Source organism: Ranitomeya imitator, chromosome 2, assembly GCF_032444005.1.
Source record: "Ranitomeya imitator isolate aRanImi1 chromosome 2, aRanImi1.pri, whole genome shotgun sequence".
In the NCBI taxonomy this organism is placed as follows: domain Eukaryota; kingdom Metazoa; phylum Chordata; class Amphibia; order Anura; family Dendrobatidae; genus Ranitomeya; species Ranitomeya imitator.
This window is the reverse complement of record NC_091283.1, coordinates 489498760-489523474: the sequence shown is the minus strand read 5'-3', so window position 1 is coordinate 489523474 and position 24715 is coordinate 489498760. Positions and strand designations below refer to the sequence as shown.

The window sequence follows — 24715 nt, the reverse complement described above, 5'->3', positions numbered from 1 at the left end:
CCAGCAGTGGCTGACCAGGACAGACATCTATGACAGAACTCCTCAGTTCCCCAGCAGTGGCTGACCAGGACAGACATCTGTGACAGAACTCCTCAGTCCTCCAGCAGTGGCTGACCAGGACAGACATCTATGACAGAACTCCTCAGTTCCCCAGCAGTGGCTGACCAGGACAGACATCTATGACAGAACTCCTCAGTCCTCCAGCAGTGGCTGACCAGGACAGACATCTATGACAGAACTCCTCAGTTCCCCAGCAGTGGCTGACCAGGACAGACATCTGTGACAGAACTCCTCAGTCCTCCAGCAGTGGCTGACCAGGACAGACATCTATGACAGAACTCCTCAGTTCCCCAGCAGTGGCTGACCAGGACAGACATCTGTGACAGAACTCCTCAGTCCTCCAGCAGTGGCTGACCAGGACAGATATCTATGACAGAACTCCTCAGTCCTCCAGCAGTGGCTGACCAGGACAGACTTATGTGACAGGAGAACTCCTCAGTCCTCCAGCAGTGGCTGACCAGGACAGACTGATGTGACAGGAGAACTCCTCAGTCCTCCAGCAGTGGCTGACCAGGACAGACATCTATGACAGAACTCCTCAGTCCCCCAGCAGTGGCTGACCAGGACAGACATCTATGACAGAACTCCTCAGTTCCCCAGCAGTGGCTGACCAGGACAGACATCTGTGACAGAACTCCTCAGTCCTCCAGCAGTGGCTGACCAGGACAGACATCTATGACAGAACTCCTCAGTCCTCCAGCAGTGGCTGACCAGGACAGACATCTATGACAGAACTCCTCAGTCCTCCAGCAGTGGCTGACCAGGACAGACATCTATGACAGAACTCCTCAGTTCCCCAGCAGTGGCTGACCAGGACAGACATCTGTGACAGAACTCCTCAGTCCTCCAGCAGTGGCTGACCAGGACAGACATCTATGACAGAACTCCTCAGTCCTCCAGCAGTGGCTGACCAGGACAGACATCTATGACAGAAGTCCTCAGTCCTCCAGCAGTGGCTGACCAGGACAGACTTATGTGACAGGAGACCTCCTCAGTTCCCCAGCAGTGGCTGACCAGGACAGACATCTATGACAGAACTCCTCAGTCCTCCAGCAGTGGCTGACCAGGACAGACATCTGTGACAGAACTCCTCAGTTCCCCAGCAGTGGCTGACCAGGACAGACATCTATGACAGAACTCCTCAGTTCCCCAGCAGTGGCTGACCAGGACAGACATCTGTGACAGAACTCCTCAGTCCCCCAGCAGTGGCTGACCAGGACAGACATCTATGACAGAACTCCTCAGTTCCCCAGCAGTGGTTGACCAGGACAGACATCTATGACAGAACTCCTCAGTCCTCCAGCAGTGGCTGACCAGGACAGACTTATGTGACAGGAGACCTCCTCAGTCCTCCAGCAGTGGCTGACCAGGACAGACTTATGTGACAGGAGAACTCCTCAGTCCTCCCGCAGTGGCTGACCAGGACAGACTTATGTGACAGGAGACCTCCTCAGTCCTCCAGCAGTGGCTGACCAGGACAGACTTATGTGACAGGAGAACTCCTCAGTCCTCCAGCAGTGGCTGACCAGGACAGACATCTATGACAGAACTCCTCAGTCCCCCAGCAGTGGCTGACCAGGACAGACATCTATGACAGAACTCCTCAGTTCCCCAGCAGTGGCTGACCAGGACAGACATCTGTGACAGAACTCCTCAGTCCTCCAGCAGTGGCTGACCAGGACAGACATCTATGACAGAACTCCTCAGTCCTCCAGCAGTGGCTGACCAGGACAGACTTATGTGACAGGAGAACTCCTCAGTCCTCCCGCAGTGGCTGACCAGGACAGACTTATGTGACAGGAGACCTCCTCAGTCCTCCAGCAGTGGCTGACCAGGACAGACTTATGTGACAGAACTCCTCAGTCCTCCAGCAGTGGCTGACCAGGACAGACATCTATGACAGAACTCCTCAGTCCCCCAGCAGTGGCTGACCAGGACAGACATCTATGACAGAACTCCTCAGTTCCCCAGCAGTGGCTGACCAGGACAGACATCTGTGACAGAACTCCTCAGTCCTCCAGCAGTGGCTGACCAGGACAGACATCTATGACAGAACTCCTCAGTCCTCCAGCAGTGGCTGACCAGGACAGACATCTATGACAGAACTCCTCAGTCCTCCAGCAGTGGCTGACCAGGACAGACATCTATGACAGAACTCCTCAGTTCCCCAGCAGTGGCTGACCAGGACAGACATCTGTGACAGAACTCCTCAGTCCTCCAGCAGTGGCTGACCAGGACAGACATCTATGACAGAACTCCTCAGTCCCCCAGCAGTGGCTGACCAGGACAGACATCTATGACAGAACTCCTCAGTTCCCCAGCAGTGGCTGACCAGGACAGACATCTGTGACAGAACTCCTCAGTCCTCCAGCAGTGGCTGACCAGGACAGACATCTATGACAGAACTCCTCAGTCCTCCAGCAGTGGCTGACCAGGACAGACATCTATGACAGAACTCCTCAGTCCTCCAGCAGTGGCTGACCAGGACAGACATCTATGACAGAACTCCTCAGTTCCCCAGCAGTGGCTGACCAGGACAGACATCTGTGACAGAACTCCTCAGTCCTCCAGCAGTGGCTGACCAGGACAGACATCTATGACAGAACTCCTCAGTCCTCCAGCAGTGGCTGACCAGGACAGACATCTATGACAGAACTCCTCAGTTCCCCAGCAGTGGCTGACCAGGACAGACATCTGTGACAGAACTCCTCAGTCCTCCAGCAGTGGCTGACCAGGACAGACATCTATGACAGAACTCCTCAGTCCTCCAGCAGTGGCTGACCAGGACAGACATCTATGACAGAACTCCTCAGTCCTCCAGCAGTGGCTGACCAGGACAGACATCTATGACAGAACTCCTCAGTTCCCCAGCAGTGGCTGACCAGGACAGACATCTGTGACAGAACTCCTCAGTCCTCCAGCAGTGGCTGACCAGGACAGACATCTATGACAGAACTCCTCAGTCCTCCAGCAGTGGCTGACCAGGACAGACATCTATGACAGAACTCCTCAGTTCCCCAGCAGTGGCTGACCAGGACAGACATCTGTGACAGAACTCCTCAGTCCTCCAGCAGTGGCTGACCAGGACAGACATCTATGACAGAACTCCTCAGTCCTCCAGCAGTGGCTGACCAGGACAGACATCTATGACAGAACTCCTCAGTTCCCCAGCAGTGGCTGACCAGGACAGACATCTGTGACAGAACTCCTCAGTCCTCCAGCAGTGGCTGACCAGGACAGATATCTATGACAGAACTCCTCAGTCCTCCAGCAGTGGCTGACCAGGACAGACTTATGTGACAGGAGAACTCCTCAGTCCTCCAGCAGTGGCTGACCAGGACAGACATCTATGACAGCTGAGCTCACCAGAAATGACTGGACGAGCCTGTCACTTTCTTTGGCACCATTACAAAAATTATTAAAAAAACTTGAGCAGTTGCAGCGCATGCGCAGCTTCTCATTGCGGGGCTGTCCAGGGTGCGCGCTGACGTCACTAGGGTGCTACGTACGTCCCTTCTATTTTGTGGTGCTCGCTGTGCGGAGAACTTTCGCCAGCTGACGACTTACCGGTCGCTCACGTTAACCGGTTTAATAACTAGGATTTCTTACTAAAGCTCGGTTATCGGTAGGTGCCTCCTTATGTGCTCTTAATGCGCATGTGTCATTTACAGCTTCATACGGTGTCACGCATGCGCCTTCAGAGGTAATACTGCGCAGGCGCCTTTTCTCATTCTCTTGAGCTTGAACTGCGCTTGCGTAGCGTCTACAATTTCCCCATATGGAGGAAAGAGCGATGAACCTATGCGCAGGCGCATTACCGCCTATCGGCTTACGCCTGCGCATTGCAGCTCTGCAGGGTTTCTCTCTTGCCAGATAGTGAGCATTCCTTGCTCCCCATATGCTGCCACATTATGAGCTGCCCTGCCTGGTGAGGCTCTAGGGGCTCTTAAGCAGTGGTCACTAGGGGGAGCTGCCGATTATCGGGGTATTGGTACCGCGTAGCTCGAAGAGGAGTCATTTGGGGCCCCTGGGAACCTGAAAGGGGAGGGGCTACGAACCAGGAACTGACAGCTGCTTAATACATGGAAAGAAGACTTCCTGTGGGTGATCAGCACTGAGATAATACTGTGAGGACAGAGGTAGAGTGCCTGAGTGCTGTGTGTGTCCCTGATGACAGTATATGCCCCTGCTGCGTGGTATATGGGGGCGTAGGGATCTGAGGATCCCTGCATGTCGTGTGTGATCGCCGGACCCGCCATGTCCTCCACAAATGTCACTTTCCCTTCCTTATTTTTTATTAGTCTCACCTTTTTATTCTGATTTCTGTAATGTTTAATCATCCAAGTTGCTAATTGTTCTGATTGGCGTCCATCTTATCCCCTGCAGCGCCTCCTTCTAGTCATAGATCATTATTTGGTGTGTTGGACCACGTTCAGCCCATGTGTCCTGCCTGCAAAGTCACAGGGGCTGGGGTGGGGGGGCACGCAGTCAGAGATTGGGGGCACGCAGGCCATTGGTAGGTCGTAGCGATACCATTCCTTGCTTTTACAGGGATGCTGACTGGATACAGTGATGCCTGCGCTCAGTGTGTGGCGCCTGTCTACGTCTTTTATTATGAGATTTACTCTCTGATTTTTTTTTTTTTTTTTTAGGTTACTTAGATCAAAGATTTGGGTTGGAATTTAATCGTCAACAATTGCTTATTCGGCGACTGCTCTGAGTTTTCTACGGTATTGAAAGGTAAGTTAAAGGGGCTATTCACCACCTGTGTGATGGGAGGTGTGAGGCTCCAGCGACATTAGCTCTTATAGGCAGGCAGCGGTTAACAATCACGTGTCCTGTTCTCACTGGTAGGACAGGTAGATGATACCTGTCCGGATGTGCACAAGACCTGATCCCATCCCCCATGTGAGCCCCACCTCTTGCATCGTAATGCAGAAGTGAGGGGTGAAGGACCGTCCTGCTTAATGTTAGGTGTAGGGGGGCTAAACACTTAGGTGCTGAATCTCCTAGTGATGCCTTGAATGGAGGAACTGTGCCTAGGCACTGCACCCTTTATTTGGGGGGTTGGAAGGGTTCGTGTGTATCAGGAGGTGAGTGGGGCAACATCACTCCTATAGACGCCTATTCATTAAAACAGGATAGATGCATGATAGACGGCCCGTCACCGGCCCCACTCTCCTCCCAATATAGAAGTGAACACAGCTGGATGACCCCTTTAAGATTATGGAGTTTAATGCGCTCTGTTGTTTGCCTTCACTTCTTCTGTGAGGAGATGACTTAACATGACAATCCTCCGCAGAGCATTACAACAGGGGTGTCAAACTACAATCCTCAAGGGCTGCAAACAGGTCATGTTTTCAGGATTTCCTTGTACTGCACAGGTGATAATTTAATCACCTACACACATAATGATTACAGCACGTTGTGCAAAACTAAGGAAATCTTGAAAACACGCATGGTTTGCGGCCCTCGAGGAATGGAGTTTGACACCCCTGCATTACAACACCTTCATCAATGGTGGTCATTGCTCCAGAGGAGAACCCAATGGCTGGAGTTCTGTATACCTTCAGGTACACGTCACAGACATTGTGCTGCACCCCACTTTTCCACATTTGGTTCTGAAAGACAGGCATGTGTCCAATAGCAGCGTTATCCACTGACCTTCCTGACGTGTGGTGCCTATCATCTACAAATGAGGAAATGAGAGGTGCGGTACAACCCCTTTAAGGCCTCTATATTACGGCACTATGTGTTCTGGGAAATTACCCCCATAATGTGTGCCGCATGTGTGTAGAGAACCGATTTACGGCCACGTGTATGAGCCCTAAAGATTCTGTATTGTTTCCTTAGGAGAAGGCCCTTCGGGCTCCTTCCTCCGCTTCACAAACACCTTCAAGCTGGCGATGTCGCGAGTTCCAAGTCCCCCTCCCCCGGCTGAGATGTCCAGTGGTCCCGTGGCTGAAAGCTGGTGTTATACTCAGGTGAGTTAGGCTACTTTCACAAAATGACGTATCTACGGACGTCATGAAAATAGGTAAAAACGTGTGCGACGGATCCAGTGTAATGCCGGATCCGTCGTACAGAAATTCCAGGAATTAAATGTCCGGGGACGAGAGGGAGAGAGAGAATGAATTAATGAATTTTCCCAGACTTGAAAATCCTTCCGGGCATGCTCAGAAGGGAAAAACTGGATCCGTCACTGGATTCCAGTGTGTGACGGTCAGCGACGGATCCTGCGTCCATAGGCTTCCATTGTAGCCGACGACGGGCAGCGCAGGATGCGTCGCTGACCGATTTTCCGACGTGCACAAAAAAAAGTTACAATAAACGTTTTCTCTGCACGACGGACCGCTATTTTCCGACTCATCCAATGCACGACGGATAAAACGGCCATCCGTCACAATCCGTCGCTAATACAAGTCTATGGGAAAATGCAGGATCCTGCATTCTCAAAAATCGACAGATTGTGACGGTTCTGAAAAGACGGAAGTGTGAAAGTGGCCTTACCTTGTTCTTCCAACCATTTATTGAAAGGTGTCTCAGACTGCGGCTCCGGATGGTAATTGTTCTCTTGTATGTCGCACCGCAGATAAAAGTTGTGAAGTTTTCATACATGTGGACAATCAATAATTTCAGCTTCTGCCGGGAAGAGATGGGCGAGGTGATAAAAAGCTCCACGTTCTCATCCGGAGCCAACGATAAACTAAAATGGTAAGAGCGTGACTTTTTTTTTTTTTTTTGCATTTTTGAAGATCCTGCAGTAACGGACATCCAGGAATTGCATAATTTATCATTCCCAAACTGACCTTTTAATCAGGCAGCACGGTGGCGCAGTGGTTAGCACAGCAGCCTTGCAGCACTGGAGTCCTGGGTTCAAACCTCACCAAGGACAACATCTGCAAGGAGTTTGTATGTTCTCTCCGTGTTTGTGTGGGTTTCCTCTGGGTACTTCAGTTTCCTCTTATACTTCATAGCCATACTGATAGGGAATCTAGATTGTGAGCCTCGATGCGGACAGAGGTGATGATGATGCCTGTAAAGTGCTGCGGAACTAATGGCGCTGTATAAGCAAACAAAATATGCAATTATCTGTATCACTGATGGAAAGAAAGGAGCTTTTTAGTATTAGAGTAGGAAACAGTTATGGAATTCATGTTCTCTATTGGCTTCAGTGTCAGTAAGTAAAACCCGTCCCATGACATCCTGCAGGGTAGATGTATGGATATATATGCTGAAGGCAGTGAGATCCGTTCCTTTATCCAGATGAGCACTGCTGTGCCCATGTAATCCAGAGGGTGACAATGACTGTCATATAAACTCTTGTGAATCCCGCAATCACAGGGAGTGACGGTGTGAGGTGCACTTTGGTCACATTACATGAAATACCAATAATGTATTCAAGGTCCATATCTACAAATAACTTTATTAATTATTAGTCCCAAAATCTTCAATAAGATACCTATGTTTGGTATCGTCAAGATTGCAACAACCTGTAGAATAAATTTATAGAATAATTTTTATTATTCAGTGTAAGCCTTAAAAATAGAAAAAAAAACATGCAGCAGAACTGCATTCCTCCTACGTTAAAGAGTAACTAAACCTTTCCAATGTTCTTACATATTATAAGCAGATCAGTGGTGGTCCAGATCTTTAGACCCCGTCCGATCACTCAAACTCCCCCTTTCTAGTGAAGTGCACACCTCAGGAGGCATTTAGCCCACGATTCCTATTGATGCTGTCAGCGCGCCCGGGCAGGAGCTGTTTGCTGCTACCTCCTGAGATGCACCCCTTTTATTTTTATTTTTTGCAATAGGTGGGGGTTCTCAGGACCGCGACCATTATAGATCTGCTTGTAATTACAATGTTGAGTTAATCTGTAAAACGATGTGCTCACCCACATATAGCCCCCCAAAATGGCATACAATTATGGATATATCAAACAGCTGGAATGCAAAACGAAGAAAATAGAAACATTATTCTGGTTCTCCAGTCTGCAAGGGATTTTGTGGATTTTCTGAAATTTAACGCAGCACTCATGTGTGTTTATTGGTGGTCAGGCCGAGGTACCCCGCTTGTTGTATGAAATTTAGGTTACCCATCAATGTTCCTTGAAGTATGTTTAACGTCGTCTCCTCTTTTATTTGCAGGTGCCTACGGGTCAATCCTAAAGGTTTGGATGAAGAGAGTAAGGACTATTTATCGCTCTATCTGCTTCTAGTCAGTTGTCCAAAGAGCGAGGTGCGCGCCAAATTTAAATTTTCCATCCTCAACGCTAAAGGGGAAGAGACCAAGGCAATGGGTATGTGATTTCTATGTCCGCTCCCTTCTCTCCTTGTCATTCTCCCCGGACCCTGATGTGACCATACTGTCTTGTGTTCTCTTCCAGAGAGTCAGCGGGCGTACCGCTTTGTCCAGGGGAAGGACTGGGGTTTTAAGAAGTTTATTCGTAGGGATTTCTTGCTTGACGAGGCCAATGGTTTACTCCCTGATGACAAGTTGACACTATTTTGCGAGGTATGGAATTGTGCTAAACACGGACCCTTAAAGGGAATCTTTCAGCAGGTTTTTGCCTTGTAATCTGAAGACAGCAGGAGATAGAGGCTGAAACACAGAATTCAGGGATGTGTCACTTGTCAAAATGTGTGCTGTTGTTTACTAACTGTGAAGGATTTATCACTAAGAGATTAACATTGCAGAACTAGTCCGACTCCGCCCCCTCCTTGTGATAAGCTGCTCACTGTCTAGGCACTTTGTACACAGAGAACCTGGTGTGGGCGTGGTTAGCTTCTTCAGCTCTGCTTTATTCTAAAAGCGCTGATTGTGTCAGAGCGGCTGCACCCAGTAATCTAACTAATACTTCATTGGATTCAGCTTCTCTTTGACTACATCAGGCTGTTCTCAGATGAGGTATCAAAATCCTGCTGACAGATTCCCTTTAAATGGAGCCTACTTTCAGTTAAAGGGGAATGAAGTCTGTAATGTAGTGGGAGCAAATCAAGTGATTCTTCATTTTGTCTATAGTGGCACTACAGGAGTATTGAGCAACAGGTTCCCCCCACAGACTAACAGCCTAGGGTTCTCAAAATCAGGACCACCTAATATGTACATACTGTCAAGACACTTTTCTAAAAAGGGATTGTCTGAAGTGGACAACCTCTTTTAAGGGTTTTTCATTTTATGCAAATCTAATTTAAAGAGTAGCCATCATTTTAATTTTTATTTCATATATCAATAATGCATATCAAAATAAGAAACTTTTGTTTTATATATTATGAGAGTTATCTGCTTCTTTATCCCCCTGGATTGACTTTTTTTCTATCTCAAAATTCTCAATGGATGGCTAATCCTATCTTCAGTGAATACAGGTTTTCCTTCTACTTAGATGACAGTTGGTGTGTATAAAGTTCTATGCAGAACTGTACCTGTGTCTGCTTACAGCTCCTTTCTTCTTCTTCTCCATAGACTGTTATAAGCACCAACTGCTATCTCAGTAATAATGTAATGGGAAGTTCTGTCTTCACTGAATACAGATTTTATCAGTCGTGGCAGAGAAAGAAGCAGATTTCTCTAAGATATATGAAAACGTTTCTTATTTTTATGTGTACTAATGAATTATGAAATCTAAATTAAAACTATGGATCTTCTTTTAAGTATTGTAAAAAGAGATTCTATCTAATATTTTGTCTTTTGATCATTTGGCCTTCTCATGATCTCTGCTTGCTGTTACTTAAGAGGAAAATTTGTGTTTCTACTCAGGAGCTGAAAACTTGTACAAGCCAATGCCTTCTCATGTCTGATGGTTTGTTACAATGTATCCAGTGTGTACAGTCTGCAAAAATCTATCTCCTGTCCTGATAGGAGATTGTAACTTTCTCTTTAACTCTCAGGTTATGCAGCATCAATAGTAAAACGATTTAATGTTACAAATAATAATAATTTTAAAAAAACACGTTATTCTCACCCTCCGACGTCTCGTCCGGTCCGCCGGCAGGTTTCGGTGCTAAGGATGCTATGGGAGAAGGACCTGCCATGACGTCACGGTCATGTGACCGCGACGTCATCACAGGTTCTGCTCTCATAGTCATACTAACCCTGGGACCGGAAGCTGCCGCGTGCACCGTACACAGGCGACAGGACTAAGGTGAGTGTATGTTTATTTTTTATTTTATGTCACTGGCCAATATATTACATTACTGGGCAATATACTATGTGGCTGACCAATATACTACAAACTACGTGGCTGGGCAATATACTACATGGCTGGGCAATATACTACGTGGCTGGGCAATATACTGCGTGGCTGGCCAATATACTACATCACAGGTCATGCGCGCCTGCGCGAGAAGGACCTGCCATGACATCACGGTCATGTGACCGCGACGTCATCACACCCTGGGACCGGAAAGCTGCCGCGTGCACCGCGCACAGGTGACAGAACTACAAGGGGCCCTCGGATCGGAAGGTGAGTATATGTTTATTTTTTATTTTTTAACCTGTGACATACATGGCTGTACAATATACTACGTGGCTCTGGGCAATATAATACGTGGCTGGGCAATGTACTACGTGGCTGGGCAATATAGTACGTGACTGGGCAATATACTACGTGGCTGGGCAATATACTACGTGGGCTGTGCAATATACTACGTGGGCTGTGCAATATACTACGTGGGCTGTGCAATATACTACGTGGCTGGGCAATATACTACGTGGCTGGGCAATATACTACGTGGCTGGGCAATATACTACGTGGCTGGGCAATATACTACGTGGGCTGGGCAATATACTACGTGGGCTGGGCAATATACTACGTGGGCTGGGCAATATACTACGTGGACATGCATATTCTAGAATACCTGATGCGTTAGAATCGGGCCACCATCTAGTGGACTAATAACCAGCCATTTTGGCAACTAGGAGTTCAGTCCGGTGACTATAATCGTAGATGAAGTTGTCGGCTGTAATGCTCTGATTATTAGTATAGCTGTAAATGATGCCATTCACTGACCGCAAGCAGAGATCTTGAAAATAGTGGCATAGTGGACCACAATAAACAGAATATTAGACGGTCGCGTGACTTCTTCATTACGGCGCCCTTGATTAATGATGTGACCCGTGTTTCGTCCCCTAGGTCAGCGTGGTTCAGGATTCTGTCAACATTTCCGGTCAGAATACGATGAACATGGTGAAAGTACCAGAATGTCGTCTAGCTGATGAGCTGGGAGGGTTATGGGAGAACTCTCGCTTTACAGACTGCTGCCTGTGTGTGGCCGGCCAGGAATTTCAGGCGCACAAAGCCATCCTCGCAGGTCAGTTTATTATGTTTTCAGGGGTCCTATGTATAACGCGTCTCCGCCGAGTTTACAATAACATACAGTCTTAAAGGGGAACTCCTTGTAAAGTGTTTTCTGATATCACACATTTGACATAAAGAAACCCTAATTAACTTTCACCTAAATGGCTCTTGACAGAGTATATACCCCTTTGGCACTGCGCAGAGATTTCTAGTACAGGGAATCTTACACACTGCTATTGAATCGACTTTGGATTACAAGTTTGTCAGATTTCCGGTAACAGAAACCTTTAAGAAGCCACAAAAATGACTCTACAAGACACCGGAGCCTTTTATTCTGCAATAAATGATGATCGGAGATCTTAGAGGTCACCAAAGTGATATCCTCACATGTAGCTATGCCAGGATTGGTGGCTTCATTTCCACTCTAAGCCGCCATATATATAACATGATCTGGCCGTAATCTCCGCATTCAGGCGGAAAGTGAATTCAGAGGTGGTTGTGCCTATGCGTGACTCCCTCCATTCACTTCTATGGGACATCTTCGTTCATTCTTAACAGTGGAACTTGTATCCATCAGACATTTATAGCTTTTTTCCTGTGGATATAGCCATTAAAAATTAAATTGAGATATATATATATATTCCACACGATTAAGGGTATATCATCTTTTGGGCCAGCTTCACATGTCTGTGATTTTTGTCATGTCTACGGCCTGATGAATTAGGGTCAGGAGATCCATTGCTGATCCAGTCCTTGCAGTCTGCCCATAGACCGAGAATGAAGCCGACCTTAGATGGATACATTCCTCCGTTTATTGAGCATATGTCATGGTGGTGATCTAGAATTGTGGCTGAAGGGTAGACATCCCTCATCCATGAAGACAGAGGAAATCAATACTCATCAATACTCGGTATATTCAGGGACATTTCTTTAATCCGGCATTTGATAATTCAGCGCAGTAATGCAACCTGACTAAGGATTGCAGAAGATGGATCAGAGAGCAGCTACTTGGAAAGTCCTAAATATAGGAATATACGCAGACCCATCCCTTTAATATGATAATGTTCAGTCCATATAACCCAGTGATGAAGTCCTGACTGCGGAGTTTTGCTGGTTCCTTAAGAACGCGTCCACAGTTTTCCCTGGTGTCTGGTTGCCGTCTGATTTCCTTTCAATTAAATCCATGCAGTGATAAATTATTCCATCATTGTTAGGAGAAGTAAGTGCGAGAAGAACTGATAGCAGCAGTAAAATATCTAAATGTCGCCCATTGCTTTTTGCAGGTAGTTCATTATAAGGGTGGGAGGCTTAGAAATTGTCTCTTTCCAAAAAAATTAAAGTGACCGCCTCTATAAGGGTCAGGACCAAGCTTTCCAAGAAACCTGAATGGCACATGTGTATTAGTATAAAGATGATTGCTAGTCCGTCTCTGTGGAAAGATGGGTGACAACCAGTGATGAGCGAACGTGCTGGGATAAGGTGTTATCTAAGCATGCTCGGGTGCTAACAGAGTGTCTTAGAGAAATAGGTTTGAGTCCCTGCGGCTGCATATCTCACATGCATGCGTTGGCTGTTTGTTAGACGTAGTTATCAATATTTTGATCAAAACAGCGTAAAAGCCATCCTGCCGTGACAAGGTACACCCAATCATGCAGAGGTAATGTAACGGGTGATCGCTATCACGTGCACATTTACGGCCAATCTAGCACTGGTGAAGCTTCTCATATGCGGCCCACCTCCTCTCACACAGACTGGGGCCAGCTTCAGGGGACGCCAATTGACCTACAAGCAATTTTTAGTCTTAGGGTACCGTCACACTATACGATTTACCTACGATCACGACCAGCGATATGACCTGGCCGTGATCGTAGGTAAATCGTAGTGTGGTCGCTGGGGAGCTGTCACACAGACAGCTCTCCAGCGACCAACGATGCCGAGGTCCCTGGGTAACCAGGGTAAACATTGGGTAACTAAGCGCAGGACCGCGCTTAGTAACCCGATGTTTACCCTGGTTACAAGCGTAAAACTAAAAAAAAACAAACAGCACATACTTACATCTGGTGTCCGTCAGGTCCCTTGCCGTCTGCTTCCCGCACTGTGACTGCCGGCTGTAAAGTGAAAGTACGTCACCGCTGTGTCTGCTTTCACTTTACGGCCGGCAGTCACAGTGCGGGAAGCAGACGGCAAGGGACCTGACGGACACCGGAATGTAAGTATGTGCTGTTTGTTTTTTTTTTTTAGTTTTACGCTTGTAACCAGGGTAAACATCGGGTTACTAAGCGCGGTCCTGCGCTTAGTTACCCGATGTTTACCCAGGTTACAAGCGAACGCATCGCTGGATCGCATTGCTAGATCGGTGTCACACACACCGATCTAGCGATGACAGCGGGAGATCCAGCGATGAAAGAAAGTTCTAAACGATCTGCTACGACGTACGATTCTCAGCAGGATCCCTGATCGCTGCTGCGTGTCAGACACAGCGATATCGTAACGATATCGCTGGAACGTCACGAATCGTACCGTCGTAGCGATCGAAATGGTATAGTGTGACGGTACCCTTAGGGTGGAAGCCTCGGACCCCGAGGGAGCAGTATGCAAACTCCATGCACATGGTGATAATAGAGAGCCACACAATGCTGCCCAGGCCATTATAACAGATGATTGGGATGTAAAGGTCGAAGGCGAAACCATAATGTGTGTACCCCTCCCCCATTCTCAGCATTATTGGTAGTGGGACGTTGCTGTGTGTATTACAGGGGTTTTCTAGGCTCCAGAGAAATGTCTGCAGTCACTATGTGACTGCAGACTGCTGAGCATAATGCACGCTGTCAGGATTCCCCTGTAATTCCAGCACAAGTGGCTTATCACGTAGCCCACGTACGGTTTGCATAGTTGTCATCACATGCCGACTAGATTCTCATCTGCTTCTCTGAAAAGAACGTTAGATAAAGCGGATGAGAATGTAGTCCGGACATGATCTCGTTTGTGCAGCCCGAACACTTGTGGTCAAATGACCTCCCACCCAGCACTGGAATTAGAGGGGAATGTCAACAGTGCACACTCTCGACGTTTCGCCAACCTGCGAGCGACTGCACAAATTTCTCACCCCTTTAATAAAACTTCTCGTCTTGTCATTGGGACACTGAAGGGATTGACCGATCTGTCCGCCATCGATATCAGATCAGTACTTGCATGCCTCTGTTTTCTGAAAAGCTCGTGCAGATGCTGGCACCCAGCTTTCCTAGGTGCCGGAGCGGCACCTGACGGGTTGCCTTTGCGACTCGCGCTGTTGCCAGTTTGCAGCTTTTGTAATGGGAGAAGGTTTTTTCCTTTTATTTGAGGAGTGTTTGTGTTCTCAGTGTTTTCTCAGCTTTCCTCTTGGGTTTCAATCCAGGGGGAATAATGATAAGGTGCGGAAAGTGTTGGCAGAGTGGTTTTACCAGCTGTGACAAACCTTCTACCGCCTCACAAAGAGAAAGACGTGGGCCACGATTCATCAGACGCTTTACACCACTTTTCTGGCATAAAACTGCTTATATTGCTGCAAAGTGATGGCTGTCTTACATCAGCACACTTAAAAAAATGCTAGACTTGATAAATGGAGAGCTATGTCTAAGATTACATTTTTTTTTTTGGACCAAAATAGCGCCACTCTTCTCCACAGGCTGTGTCTGGTATTGCAGCTCACTCCATTCAAGTCAGAGGGATTGAAATGACCCCTATACCTCTCATATGGACGCCATCCCTTGCACTTAGTTTCTCCCTGAGACCCCTGGTTGGCTCCTTCTTCTGTATCTTGTGAACAGCTGCCATATAATACTACACTTGGATCCCCCTGGCAAAATCAGCTGTTTGATCAGAAGCCCCCTTAAGGGGACTGAGCTGCACTACCAGATTCAGCCTGTAGACAAGAGTGGTGCTGTTTCCCTTATGAAGTATTTGAAGATGTTTGGATCTTTCTATAAGACTGCAATACAAATAAGCAATGACTTTTTTTTTCTTCTTATTTTCAATTTTTTTTTTACTCCTAGAAATCCCATTGAATGTTGTTCCCAGAGCTGTATAATGTTGCACCTGTGTATTTGTGCTTTTTGCCATAAAAATATCATTTTCATTGAAATGGGAGCCGTGTGCAGCTGGTGCTTTAGTCACTTTCTAGAGAGAATTGTCATGAAATATGGCCGCGTGTGGGATTAGCATATAACTAGGCATATCCTGAGTGCAGGCTGATAACAGGGGAGGGGGCTCTATCTGCTTATTGTCTTCCTGGTGGGGGGGTTAGCAATCCAAAGAGCATCCAGTACCTGGGAGATTCTTAAAGGGATACGCCATAAATATCTAACAGGTGGTGGGGGTCCTTACTTTGCAACCCCCTGATCATTATTGTTGCGTGTTGTTACTTTCTAAGGATTGAATGCTGAGCGTTACATTCATACACGGCCATTTTATTCATAGAGTTGGAGAACGGGGCTACCTCCTCATGCCGTGTTGGGGTATATAGACCTCATAAAGGGGGCTTCCGTTCTGACAGCTTTAAGCAATTAGACTTTTGCATAGGCCGCCATCCTACACTTACCCTGCAGTGTAACGTGCATCTGATACTGTGGTGCCACTGGGGGCCAAATTCTAAAATGGGGACCTATTATCTATTTAAAGGGTACCCACCCTTTTAAAAAGAAAAAATTGAAATCTTAGAAGTTTTAATGGCCTGAGACTGACGGAGAAAAAGTAGAAAGCCGCTTCTGGCAGAGGGTCGTCTCCCCTAAAAACTAAAGGGTCCGACTTTAAAATTCCTAATCCTTGTCTCCCCATCATCTGTTGGGGAAGAGTCAGGAAGCCCCCGGTCCTAATGTGTTTGGTGCCTTTAGAGCTCAGGCTGTTCTCTCTAACTCTACTAGTGATGGTATCCTTTCGGGAATTGTTGTCTAAGCACAATCCTCCATACCGGTAGTGCATCTAAAGTCTTCATGTGCCTGTTCCTTTAAGGCAACGAGCAGGCCGCAGCTCTGCATTGGCTTTGCTCTACGTCTTCCCTACAAGTCGTCTGGTTACTTCTGCTCTAAGGAAATTCCCGACTTGTTTTTGTAATCCCGCTCGGTGGTTTCACAAAGTTTGCAAATGAGTCATCATGGCGGCCATCAATGAGCTATTTCTCTGTATTCGCAGTGCTGGGGCTGTGATCATTGCGGGCGACCCTGGAAGCACGGGGACAGGACGACATTACCAGCGCTCTTGTCATATTGATCTGTGCAGAGTTCAGTGTCACCGTGAACGTAATTCCAGCCTTCACTCTATATTCTGTGACAGACGCAAGTAATGAAGCAATGCGCTCAGTGTGGAGGCTGGAACAGCAAAGTGCTATGATTCACAGGTAGAAAGCGTCACCCTGTGAACGCCAATCTGTACCCCCCACGTGCAGCCAACTATGATCGTCACCCAGCTTTCCCTGGTTCCTGAATAGTAGAACTGTATCCTCCAGCTCCCACATCCCTGCAAAACTAGAGACTTTTGTCATCCTAGAGTTTAGGAAAGCAGTACCAATAATGGTGGGAATGGATTTAAAGGGATTTTCTGGTCCCATAAAACCTCCTTTTTCCCACTTGAAGTTTGCTTTAAAAAAACAAAACACAAAAAAAAGATCTTTAAGTGGTTATTCCTAAATAAAAAAAAGTTATCTCCTATCCACGGGATAGGGGATAATTCTGATCACTGGAGGTTTGACCGCTGGGATAGGGATTCTGGAACCCCAAGAACAGGGCTGCGCCGCACCCTCCTCATTGAAGTGGAGATGCTCTTGGTCAGCCTCTGCTCAATTCATTGTCTATGGGACTGCCGGTAATGGCAGAGTTCTGTACTTGGCTGTCTCATAGACTGAGCATGCACATGTCTGCACCATTAAGGACAGGACTGCAGAGCCCCAATCAGAAGATAAAGGATAACTTAATTTTTAGGAATAACGGGGCTTTCTCCTCCAATGAAAATATGCACTCTTGTTTTAAAGCCGGTTGGACTGTGTGGAGCACTATGTGGGGCCAGTATACTCTATGGAGCACTATGTGGGGCCATTATACTGTATGGAGCGCTATGTAGGACCAGTATACTGTATGGTGCGCTATGTGAAGCCATTATACTGTATGGTGCGCTATGTAGGGCCATTATACTGTATGGTGCGCTATGTGAAGCCATTATACTGTATGGAGCGCTATGTAGGACCATTATACTGTATGGTGCGCTATGTAGGACCATTATACTGTATGGTGCGCTATGTAGGACCATTATACTGTATGGTGCGCTATGTAGGGCCATTATACTGTATGGTGCGCTATGTGAAGCCATTATACTGTATGGAGCGCTATGTAGGGCCATTATACTGTATGGTGCGCTATGTAGGGCCATTATACTGTATGGAGCGCTATGTGAAGCCATTATACTGTATGGAGCGCTATGTAGGGCCATTATACTGTATGGTGCGCTATGTAGGGCCATTATACTGTATGGTGCGCTATGTAGGGCCATTATACTGTATGGAGCGCTATGTAGGACCATTATACTGTATGGTGCGCTATGTAGGACCATTATACTGTATGGTGCGCTATGTAGGGCCATTATACTGTATGGTGCGCTATGTGAAGCCATTATACTGTATGGAGCGCTATGTAGGGCCATTATACTGTATGGTGCGCTATGTAGGGCCATTATACTGTATGGAGCGCTATGTAGGACCATTATACTGTATGGAGCGCTATGTAGGACCATTATACTGTATGGTGCGCTATGTAGGGCCATTATACTGTATGGTGCGCTATGTGAAGCCATTATACTGTATGGAGCGCTATGTAGGGCCATTATACTGTATGGTGCGCTATGTAGGGCCATTATACTGTATGGAGCGCTATGTAGGACCATTATACTGTATGGTGCGCTATGTGAAGCCATTATACTGTATGGAGCGCTATGTAGGGCCATTATACTGTATGGTGCGCTATGTAGGGCCATTATACTGTATGGAGCGCTATGTAGGACCATTATACTGTATGGTGCGCTATGTGAAGCCATTATACTGTATGGTGCGCTACGTAGGGCCATTATACTGTATGGTGCGCTATGTGAAGCCATTATACTGTATGGAGCGCTATGTAGGACCATTATACTGTATGGTGCGCTATGTAGGGCCATTATACTGTATGGTGCGCTATGTAGGGCAATTATACTGTATAGTGCGCTATGTGAAGCCATTATATACTGTATGGTGCGCTATGTAGGAACATTATACTGTATGGTGCGCTATGTGGGGGCCATTATACTGTATGGTGCGCTATGTGGGGCCATTATACTGTATGGTGCGCTATGTGGGGCCATTATACTGTATGGTGCGCTATGTGGGGGCCATTATACTGTATGGTCCGCTATGTGGGGGCCATTATATTGTATTGAATATTTGTTGGGCCATTATACTGTATGGAAGGCAATGCAGGGCCCCGTTATACATTATGGAGGAGTATGTAGGGACTGTTGTTCTGTATGGAGCACATTTTATGGAGGGGTGTGTGGGGTTTACAGTTGGAGAATCATTCGGTGATGGGGTCACTATCATTTGTTGGGGGGATTCAGGGAGGGGGCACAGTAGGGTCATCATACCATGCGTGTGGAGGCTTTCACTGTGGGGGTATCATACTGTGTTTGGGGGGTTTGTTTGCATATTACTTTATTATCTGTATTGTTCAAGGTTTTTCATCCTTTGTTACATATTTAAAATTGGGCCATATGCTTTTTACTGCTCTTAAATACCGTTATATTATTTCACTATTTTATTCTAAGCTCTATTAATGAAAATGTACTTTGTTCGTGGGACACCCCCTTTATTTTGTTTCCATATGAAAAAGTTCATGAAGTTATGAAATATACTTTTTCAATAAATATCAGGTTAGGCCAGCAACTTTATCCAAGCTTTTAATTTTGGCCTTCTGTGTATTTGAGTTGACATACCTGCCCTAGAGGAAACCCGCATGAGTTCAAATATAACACCAGTAGCCTCAGCGAAATTTGCAAGATTGCTATTTATTTATTTATTTAATTAATTATTTTTTTTTAAATAAAAGTTGTGTAGTAAAAAAAAAAAAAAAATGCCCCCCCCCCCAAAAAGATAAAGATACACGTGACACAAAAACGTTATATAAATAATAGGTAATTATCTGATGAATAGTGATGAGCGAACCTGCTAGGATAGCGTGTTATCCGATTATCTTGGGCGTGCTCGATTAATATGTTCGAGTCCCCGCTCCTGCATAGTTTGCGGCTGTTCGACTGCAGAAACACATGCAGTGATTCCCTGTTTGTTAGACAATCCCCGCATGTGTTACAGCTGTCGAACAGCCCCAAGACATGCAACCGCCGGGACTCGAACATAGTATTCAAGCAAGCTGAAGACAGTTTGGACACAAGCATGCTCAGATAACACCTTATCCGGACAGGTTTGCTCATCACTGCTCTGGACCCAATGCTGAAGTGGAGATTTTTACACGGTGAAAGGACTTGTAAAACCTATTAAAGCGGTGGAGTAAACTCTGCAAGGTAGCCTGTGGATAGGTGATAACTGGCTGGTCTTTGGGGCCCTGATTGCTGGGACCCCCACCAATCCCGGCTGTGAAATGCCATCAGATGAGATGGCAGCCATTGCTTATAGGACTGCAGGAGAAAGCCGAGCACTGTACTTTCTGGCTGTACCAGAGACAATTAATAGGTCGGTGGCTTTATTCCATGCTGGTACAGTCTCTTGTCATTCTGGTGACCATGCATCTGTTAAGGAAGACTTGTCATCGGTGGAATATGAACAGTTTTTGCTCTTTATTCTCCCTGCAACTATCTGTATTTTTTTTTTTTTTTTAAATTTAAATCCCCCCATACGATTGCAGAGACATGGGCCGCCTTCTTTAGTGATCATTTTTCTGGCCTTTTACTAGGGGGTGTGTCTCACAGGGGCGTGTCTATAGGCCGCGCTGCATAATTACTCTAAGCCACGCCCTCTCACTGAAGACCGTTGACAATTTGCACTAAAAGAAAAGGTTCATATCTCTGGAAACCTATTTCTGATTTAAAAAAAAAACAAAAACTGAATACTCAGGGGGAGCATCAGAAATAAGATACCAGCAAGAACTCTCCACTTTTAACCTGGCAACCGATCCCCTTTAAATCTGCGGCAGATGAAAATCATTCATCCTTTAAACTTTTATTTGTATGATGCAGAAAGCAAACTCCTAAAGTCAGCGTACTGCTGAAGTGGGTGTGGATGAAAAAGCAAGTAGCCAGCTATCTGATTATAGCTGCCGCTTCCAAATGATGGAACCAATAACTCAGCTGCCTTGGATCGCAGCCACTGAATATCCTCAGTCTGGCTTCACACGGGCAACTAATAAGAATCATCAATTTTGGCTTCGGGCAAAGCATCGGCCTTCTGTTTTTTTTAATATAGATATACACAGACATGCTTGGCCAAGTAGAACTGCACCTATGGTAATTAGCTTAGTCAGTGCATTGAATGTGTAATAGATGATGATGAGCCCAGGATCATTTTATATATTTTTCTCTTTACTTTGTTTTTTCCCCTCCTATAGCCCGGTCTCCTGTGTTCAGCGCAATGTTTGAGCATGAGATGGAAGAGAGTAAGAAGGTAAGGTATTGTCATTTCAGGTTTGATTAACCTTATAACGTCCTAGTGTCATACATTTACAGTCCGTGGTCATGTGCTTTAACCCCGCAACACTTATGGGTTAACACTACTGCAATCAAGCAGAAACAAGTCCGGTCCCTGGCTGTTAGGGAACCTGGGGAGGATATAAGGGCGGTTTATCACTGCGTCTGTCTTCTGTTTCTCTGGCTACCTAGCTCTTAATGAGCGCTATGCAGCGAATAGAAGCATCAGCACCGCCAATGCTTCTATAGGACTCCCCCACGCTTGGACAGCACTTTCACACCTGGTCATTAGGGGCTTCAGATTTTTCTTGTATACTTGTCAAGTGGATTTGTTATTAGCATTACTCACTGAAGTTATAGGATGTGTTCTCATAAACTTGGCCAGTAAATTTGTTATTTGCTTTCTTCAGAGAAGTTATAGGCTGTGTTCCTATAAACTTGTGCCGTGGAATCATAGCTATCTCTCCAGGCCACAAAAATAAGTTTGGCCGAAGCTTATTTAGGGTGTCGAATAAAGCCGTGAAAATATTATGTTTTATAGTTTTTCTTGTGGGGCCTATTTTTTCCTATGAAAAGGTCAGCCTTTTTAGGAGTGGAAGAAAGTAAGGCCATGTTCACTCGTTGTGGTTTTTACCGTGGATCCGCAGCGTTTTTGACGCTGCGGATCTGCAGCAGTTTCCTATGCGGTTTACAGTACCATGTAAACCTATGGAAAACCAAATCCGCGGTGCACATGCTGCGGAAAAAAACGCGCGGAAACGCAGCATTGTTTTTTCTGCAGCATGTCAATTCTTTGTGCGGATCTGCAGCGTTTCTGCATCCATTGACTTGCATTGAGTCGGGCACATCTGCGGCAAAACCGCAGATGTAAAAAAGAGCTGCGGTTTAGCTGCGGGTGAAAACGCTGCAGATCGGGAGGGGGGGAAAGTGTGTGGGGCTTCCAGGGGTCTGTGCGGGTCTTCCGGGGGTCTGTGGGGGCTGCTGGGGGTCTTTGTGTGTTTTGTGTGTGTGTGTGTGGGCATCGTCCGATGGGACTACAAATCCCATCCGGCTATGCCTGCTACAGTGACAGTGATTGACACATTAGCCAATGATGGGACAGTAGTAGTCCCTTCATCCGGCTAATGTGTTGAATGTAAAAAAACAAACAAAACACAAACATATAACGGTACATACAACATATAACGGTACATACAGCATATAACGGTACATACAACATATAACATACAATACATACATACAGTACATTCATACAATACATATAGACATACAGTACATACAACATAGAGTACATACTCACCGTCACCTTGATCCCCGAAGCCAGTGTCACCTGTAAAAAATATTAAAATACTAAACACACAATATACTCCCTGATCCGCAGAAATCCAATTAAAATGAGTGTCCCACGGCGATCTTCCAAGGAGAGCACCAGCATCAGCTGATGCGACCACTCTCCAGGGGCTCCAGGAATACAATGATAGAAGGTATCCTTCCGCACTGTATTCCTCCACCACTGTAAAAAATAGTCCCTAGTATCACTTGTGGCACTGCTGTGTGAGAAAGTTCCCATGCAGCTTTGCCATAAAGTGAGATCCTGAACTAAGGTAACCTCTCAGTGATGCACTGCAGGAGCTATTGTCTCCTTTCAGTGTGTCACTGGAGGTCTATAGAGCAGTAACATCACCCGATGTCACTGTTCTATAGGGGAGATCGTCGTGGGACACTCGTTATTAATTGGACTGCGTCGGACAGGGAGTATACGGTTTATTTTTAATTTTTTACAGGCGACCGAGTAATGGTTAAATTAAGAATATTAAAATACTTTTTTCTGGCTGGGTCTTTATTTATTTTTTTAACTCTTTCACTATTCTAGGATTAATAATGGATAGGCGTCTTATTGATTCCTCTCCATTATTAACCGGGCTTATTGTCACCTTACATTAGCAAGGTGACATTAACCCCTTATTACCCCATATCCTACCGCTAGTCGGGAGTGGGAAGAGAGGAGCTAAGTGCCGGATTTGGCGCATCTAATAGATGCGCTATTTCTGGGGCGGCTGCGGGCTGGTATTTGTAGCCGGGGGGGGGGGCAATATCCATGGCCCCTCTCTAGGCTATGAATATCAGCCCACAGCTGTCTGCATAGCCTTTCTGGCTAGAAAATAAAGGGGGACACCACATCATTTAATTGGGGGGGTCCCCCTATTTTAATAGCCAGTAAAGGCTATGCAGACAACTGCGGGCTGATATTCATAGCCTGGGAGGGGGCCATGGGTATTAACCCCTTCCCAGGCTACAAATATTGGCCCCCGGCCATTGGCTTTCCCCCTCTGGTGCAGAAAATTGCACGGGAGCCCACGCCATTTTTTTCCGTTCTCTCTCTAAAAAAAACGGATCAGTTGCATCAGTTTTTCACTATTTGCAACGGATCTGTTTTTTTTTTTTTTTTTTTTTTATAGAGAGAGTGAGAACGGAAAATGTGCATGATTTGAATGGAAAAATGCATGGAAAACTGGATTCGGAGGCCGGATTCATCATGTCACATCTCAGTTTCATAAATTTTTCGCCTGATCCGTCGCTGGTCGTTTTTTCGCCTGACAGCAAAAAAACGTTCTTCTGTACGTTTTCTCCATCTGCCGGAAACGGTTTTTTTTGGCGGATCCGGCATAATAACTGATGAAACGTGTGGCCATCAGGCACAATCTGGCACTAATACAACTCTGAGGAAAAAAAACTGATCGGGCGGAAAAAAACGGATTCCTTTTTTTCAGAACTCTCCGTATTATTCCTGACGGCAAAAACCTGATTTGTGAAAGTAGCCTAACTATCGATATGTCTATCTACATGTATTCATAGATATATCTATCTACATCTATCTATCTCATTCCTATCTATCTATCTCTGTCTATCTATGTTGTGTGTAAGGGTACCGTCACACAGTGGCATTTTGATCGCTACGACGGCACGATCCGTGACACTCCAGCATCGTAACAATATCGCTCCAGCGTCGTAGACTGCTGTCACACTTTGCAATGTACGACGCTGGAGCGATAATTTCATGACGTATGTGCGATGTAGAAGCCGTTGGTTACTATGCGCACATCGTATACAATATCGTGCACACCTTTGTTACACCATGCGATCATGCCGCCACAGCGGGACACTAGACGACGAAAGAAAGTTTCAAACGATCTGCTACGACGTACGATTCTCAGCGGGGTCCCTGATCGCAGGAGCATGTCAGACACAGCGAGATCGCTGGAACGTCACAAATCGTGCCGTCGTAGCGATCAAAATGCCACTGTGTGACGGTACCCTAATGGAGTGTGGGTTGGATAAGACATGACATCACAAATCTTTTTTTTGTTCAATTAATACATCTTTATGTAGCTTTTAAACACGCAAACAAAAAACGTATTAAAAAAAGCATAAAAAATCAAAATAGCGCAAAAAACACCAAAACTGCGCAAAAAACGCACCTGCCTTTTGTGCCAAGAGCTGCGAATTTAGTGCACAAAAATCCGCAGACAAATCTGCAACTTGTGCACATACCCTAACAGTCTCCTGCTTACGGTGTCCTGCAGTACTTGCATTCACCACTGTGCTACATTAACCCCATAAATCCCATTGCAACAGGACATTCGTTTCTAAGTTTTGGCCTTATTT

The 24715-nt window shown here is 46.2% G+C and overlaps 1 protein-coding gene across 2 annotated transcripts in view; it reads left to right on the top strand.

Moving 5' to 3' along the window:
- The first annotated feature begins 3530 nt into the window (after positions 1-3530).
- The window catches only part of SPOP (speckle type BTB/POZ protein), a 32751-nt gene continuing 11566 nt past the window's right edge, over positions 3531-24715 (top strand). The window contains exons 1-8 of one of the 2 annotated variants that reach the window (XM_069751429.1): positions 3531-3685; positions 4713-4800; positions 5914-6044; positions 6653-6774; positions 8211-8362; positions 8450-8577; positions 11195-11372; positions 20971-21026. In XM_069751429.1, the coding sequence (XP_069607530.1) occupies positions 5967-6044; positions 6653-6774; positions 8211-8362; positions 8450-8577; positions 11195-11372; positions 20971-21026 (714 nt within the window). In that variant the 5' untranslated portion in view covers positions 3531-3685; positions 4713-4800; positions 5914-5966. Of the gene's footprint in view, positions 3686-3865; positions 4200-4712; positions 4801-5913; positions 6045-6652; positions 6775-8210; positions 8363-8449; positions 8578-11194; positions 11373-20970; positions 21027-24715 lie in introns of those variants that run through there. The other variant, XM_069751428.1, reaches the window with a different exon arrangement.